This window comes from Penaeus monodon, chromosome 12 (genome assembly GCF_015228065.2).
Source record: "Penaeus monodon isolate SGIC_2016 chromosome 12, NSTDA_Pmon_1, whole genome shotgun sequence".
Taxonomy (NCBI): domain Eukaryota; kingdom Metazoa; phylum Arthropoda; class Malacostraca; order Decapoda; family Penaeidae; genus Penaeus; species Penaeus monodon.
Window position 1 is genome coordinate 47,151,918 of NC_051397.1, and position 5,000 is coordinate 47,156,917.

At 37.7% G+C, this 5,000-nt stretch overlaps 1 protein-coding gene across 1 annotated transcript in view; it reads left to right on the forward strand.

Annotated features, from left to right (window-relative positions):
• The window catches only part of LOC119579504 (T-complex protein 1 subunit theta-like), an 8,847-nt gene extending 6,813 nt beyond the window's left edge, over positions 1 to 2,034 (forward strand). The window contains exons 7-9 of the mRNA XM_037927362.1: positions 782 to 902; positions 1,168 to 1,305; positions 1,441 to 2,034. Coding sequence (XP_037783290.1) covers positions 782 to 902; positions 1,168 to 1,305; positions 1,441 to 1,731 — 550 coding nt within the window. The 3' untranslated portion in view covers positions 1,732 to 2,034. The remainder of the gene's footprint in view (positions 1 to 781; positions 903 to 1,167; positions 1,306 to 1,440) is intronic.
• Positions 2,035 to 5,000: the final 2,966 nt, after the last annotated feature.

Genomic DNA, 5,000 nt, shown 5'->3' on the forward strand with positions numbered 1-5,000 from the left:
TTTATAGGCTGTTTTCCCTCAAACAGACTCCATATCATTTCTCTAGATAGTCCTTAAGTCGGTGCAATAACATTGATTTATTTTTATTTATTTTATTTTGTTTATTTATTTATTTATTTATATTTTTATTTTTATTTATTTATTTTTTTTTCAATTCAGTTCAATTTGACATAGCAGGTAGGAATAGTTTCCTAAGCTTGGAAATGTGTCATCCCTGGAGCTGGCACTTTTCCAGTCTTGGCACATTCCACACTGGTATACTAATAGGTATAATGCAAGAGCCCCTTCCAAAATGCCCACAGGGTCTAATCACCTTCCAGGAGCTTTGTGCACTTGTGGCAAGTCAATCCCATCACCTTGGCTTTCATCCAAATTTTCCATTATGTCCAGCCCTCAAACCAATGTTTTTCTTGGCATTATCCAGATTCAAGTGGTTAATGAGGGTTTTTTCATAAAACATTATATTTGGTTGGGTATAAAGAGGAAAAATGAAACTGGAAGGTATGCTTCTTCATTATCATCTTCATCATCTAGCAGGAAGACTTCAAAGTATTATGATTATAAAATTATTTCTACTTTCCTTTTTCCTACATTTCAGTTTTTCTTTCCTTTCTCTCTTAGTAAACTAGCACCCTGGTAAAAAAGGATAGATAATAACAGGGATATGCCCAGTAATATCCTTGTTTTAATGCATAGTTATCATAATCATTGATATTTCTACATTACAATATAAAAACAGAATTAACAAAAAAATGCATTTAATTTATTATCTCCCTTACAGGCAAGAGAGTGCAGAATCCAGAATTGCCACAATTGTTATTCGAGGCTCCACTGACAACTACATGGATGACATTGAGAGAGCTGTGGATGATGCAGTTAATACTTTCAAGGGACTTTGCAGGGTATGGATTTTGTCAAAGAATTTTAAAACCTTTTTGAAGTATAGTTGTTAAATGTGAGGAGCTTGAAATCTGTTTTTACATAGTTTTATGTAACTTATTCTTACTGTTAAAGCATTTCATACTGAAGTATTTATATTTTTAATAGACATTAATAATGGGGAGGGGGATAAACACACAAGTAAACCATATTTAATAGTAATTGTAATTTGTTAATTTTATCAAGAATCTGTCACTAATGCATAATATCCATTGTGCATCTCTGCAGGATGGAAACTGTGTTGCTGGTGCTGGAAGCACAGAAGTAGAGCTTAGCCGGCTCATTGAACAATATGGATCTCAATGTCCTGGTCTTGAACAGTATGCTATCAAGAAATTTGCTGATGCTCTCAAAGTTTTTCCCAAGGTAAGTTGCTTAGTTTAGTATGTGCATTGTAATGTTAGAAAAAAAATGTTTCAGTTAGGAAGATAATCACATGCCTTATTTATGGCAGCTAACTAGAGTCTTTAATATACCCATATCTTGCTCTTTTTGCAACAGGTCCTTGCAGACAACTGTGGTGCGAATGACCAAGAGACTTTGTCCAACTTATTAGCAGCACACTCTGAAGGCAAAACCAATGTAGGTTTTGACTGTGAAGGAGAAGGCACGTTAGTAGCTGATGCTAAGGAAAAGGAAATCTTTGATCTCTACCTCACTAAGTTCTGGGCACTGAAGTATGCGACCTCTGCTGCCAACCAGATTCTCCGTGTTGATCAGATCATTATGGCGAAAAAGGCAGGTGGTCCCAAGGCCAGAGGAATGGGCCCCCAGGATCCTGATGATGATTAAATCAAGTGCTGGCCAATAGAAACGCTTTCGTTTTTTACTTAATATTTCTGCTTGTCCTCTCTGTTTTGTTCTCTTCGTTTTCACATGTAATATTGCTTTACTGACTATCGGGGAATAACAATATAATTTTGAGATGGTGATGTCCCTGGTCATCTGTAGCTCGTGCAGCACCCAGTGTTCAAGAACCTTTTATGAACAGAAGGACGGAGTAACAAAGCTTGTTCATTGCCAGTGCTCAAAAGAACACAATTATCGTCATTCACACAAGCCTTTCTATGATTAATAAATCATCCAAATAGGTAACTTGTCCTTTTATTTATCCGAAAATATATATACCACCTCATCCTTTATTATTGTTCAAAAGTTTCACAAATTATCATTTAAAGTCCATAGCCAGTTTCTATCATCTAGAAGCTATTGCTTCTTGCACCCTCAATTCTCCAACATATGCAGATTAACACTAATTTTGTAACAGATTAAATGGTGAGGTACAAGTTTGTTTGCAGTTTTTTACCAATCCAAAGTTTGAGAACCGCATTGCATACTTTGAGAAAGAAAATCGGTCAGAATTGTTTTATGTATTTTGAGCGTAAAATCATGGTCATTATTAGTTAATTGAAGCTGTGCTTTATATAAACGTTTATTTTTTGAAATTGTAATAGAAAAAAGTTTCATTATATTAGTACAATTTCTCGAAGATCTGGATGATAAAATCTGTACATGAATAAAAGATCTTAACAGCGTAAAGTTAAATTGGGTAATATCTGCAATAAGTGTATCAACCAAGAATATTTGGCATTTGCATTATGTAAATCGTGAAATCAGTATGAAGAGTTGGTGTAATTCAAAACCAAAATTTCGAGTAGCTTGATAGAAACGGCTGGACAGAATCTGCAGTTCACAATTGAAAATCGTAATAAGTCGTGGTAGAATTCTTAACAGATGTATATGATAACCACCCAATTGTAAAAAAAAAAAAAAATCTTTTCTTTTTTTTACATAGTCTATTATTCTTACCTGTGCATATAATATTACAGGAAAATCAATTCATTCTCGTCGTTTTTGGAAAATCGTTTTTGAACTTACAATATCTGTGAAAAGCCCGCTTTTCACTAAATAGATTCATTGAGAAATGAGACTACATCTCCGAAATATGAACTTTATCCCAACGGCTTTATTCTTAAAGAAAATAGGAACTTTATAAAATGATCTGATTTCACATCGGTGTGCTAGACACTTTTGATTACGTATTTGTGCCATACACAACTGCCATGGTCGTTAGACGTTCCATATTATTGGAACAAAATCTGAATGGTTATAAAGCAACCCACTTCGTTTTTAATACAGATATAAAAGGTAAATCTCATTTTATGCAAACATACCAATATAACGTCATGATAATACAACGGAGGTCGTGTTGCGACATTTTCTCAATATAATTTCTGTTCTGTGCTTGACGTGCTTTTTTGTGTGTGTGTGTGTGTGTGTGTTATAGATAATAGCTCTTCAAGAAACTGCAGAGCTGCAGCAGTAATAATTATGAAAATGCATTTTCAGAATAAACATGAAGATTCTTGAAAGTATGTATTGTTGCGACACATGGCAACGCAGTTACGTGCACTGAACTCCGCTGTTTAGAGATGGTCAAAATGAGAAATTGTTTTCTGCCGCTGTGAGGGCCTGCGGTGTAATTACCCCTCTCGTCGGCAACGGGCGCCATCTGTCGTTAATTTTTTATTAATTTATATATTGCAGCACTTCTGAAACATATCTAAATATGTATTTCCCAGTAACCATGCTCGGGTTCGTTACAGAACGATGGGAAGACGGATGCAATTTTTGGGCCAATTATTAATCAAAACTGAAATTTGTTTTTGGTCCGATAATGTCAAATTGATGGGACAATTAATACTCAGGGTATCGGATCGACCCGCTTAAGATCAAGTACATTAGCCCTGTATTCAGGGTAAGTCCGATATGCGATGCTTAGCCTCGCCCGGGCTGTGCCATGAGGAGAGCCCGGCCTGTGGCGACTAATGCCGACTCGCTCATGTGTGTCAGCTAGTGCTGACTCGGCTGAACCTAGTCCTTACCCACCGTGGTGCCCAGCCACAGCAGTAACCACCGACCCCTCAGATGAGAGGCCGACACGTTACCACTATACTAGCCCGGAGGCTAGCCCTGTATTATTTACACACAGTACTTATAATCATAATGTTGCCTAATACTATTTTAGTGGTCAGTGCACGGAATGGAAATGTGGTAACCATCATGTTTACAAAATACAATATATCACTTAGTACTTGTTTATGTTTGGCATGGCTTATCGTATGAGGTGAAAGACGAGACCTTATATGAAAGAATATGCGGAACAAATGATCAAATGGATTTAAGATTTAAGATGATTTAATTTGTATTAGGTTAATCTGTATCCCATATTCTATCTTTGCCTCTACCGAAAAGAGAGTTCATATATGAGATACTACAATTGCATTTAAAGGTACTAACTATACTGTATCGATTCAGCCCCTGCTCGCCAGCATCTCAAGTAACTAAAAAGCTCATGCTTTTTAGTCACTTTTAGTCACATGCCCAGGTAAGAACGATGACAAAATGTACTTCTGGCCCTCTCTTCGTGACTGCTCTAAGCTAGCCAAAGCAACATCCTCTATTTTATCTCCTCCACCCCCACAATTTTCATCAACTACCCCATCCTCCTTTATTACTACTCTGCAGCCCCTTAATCCCTTGCCCGTCGTTGTCGTGTGGAGGCCTAGGAGACGGAGACTGGGGCCCAATGCTGGGGATTACCCTACCTTGGGCCTCAGTCCTCGACTCAACTAATTTTACACGGTCTTCTCTTCCTCCCCTCTCATTTCCTTCTTTCCAACCCCTTGTACTATCCACTTCCTAAGGTGTAAGAGCGTGTTGAAAGGATAAAAGGCTGACTTTCTACCAGTCATGAACGGCCTAGGGGAACCATGGACACGGAATTCCCCTGTTTAGGTCTAGCCCTTATCCCTCAAAGGGACCCTGAGGGGTGGACCATTTGTTTCCCCATCATACTCCAGGTTTATCATGGCCTGCAATGAAGATTTTGTATCCTTACTATGGGCAAGGTTAGCCCTTTTATCAACTAGTCCCATTGATTTCAATCCCCCGATTTCCAAACCTCAGGCACTCCTTTGACAGCATCCTCTACTTCATCGACTACCCTCTCTTCTTTCATTATTACTCTGCAGCCTTATGATCCATCTCTCCGCAGTACT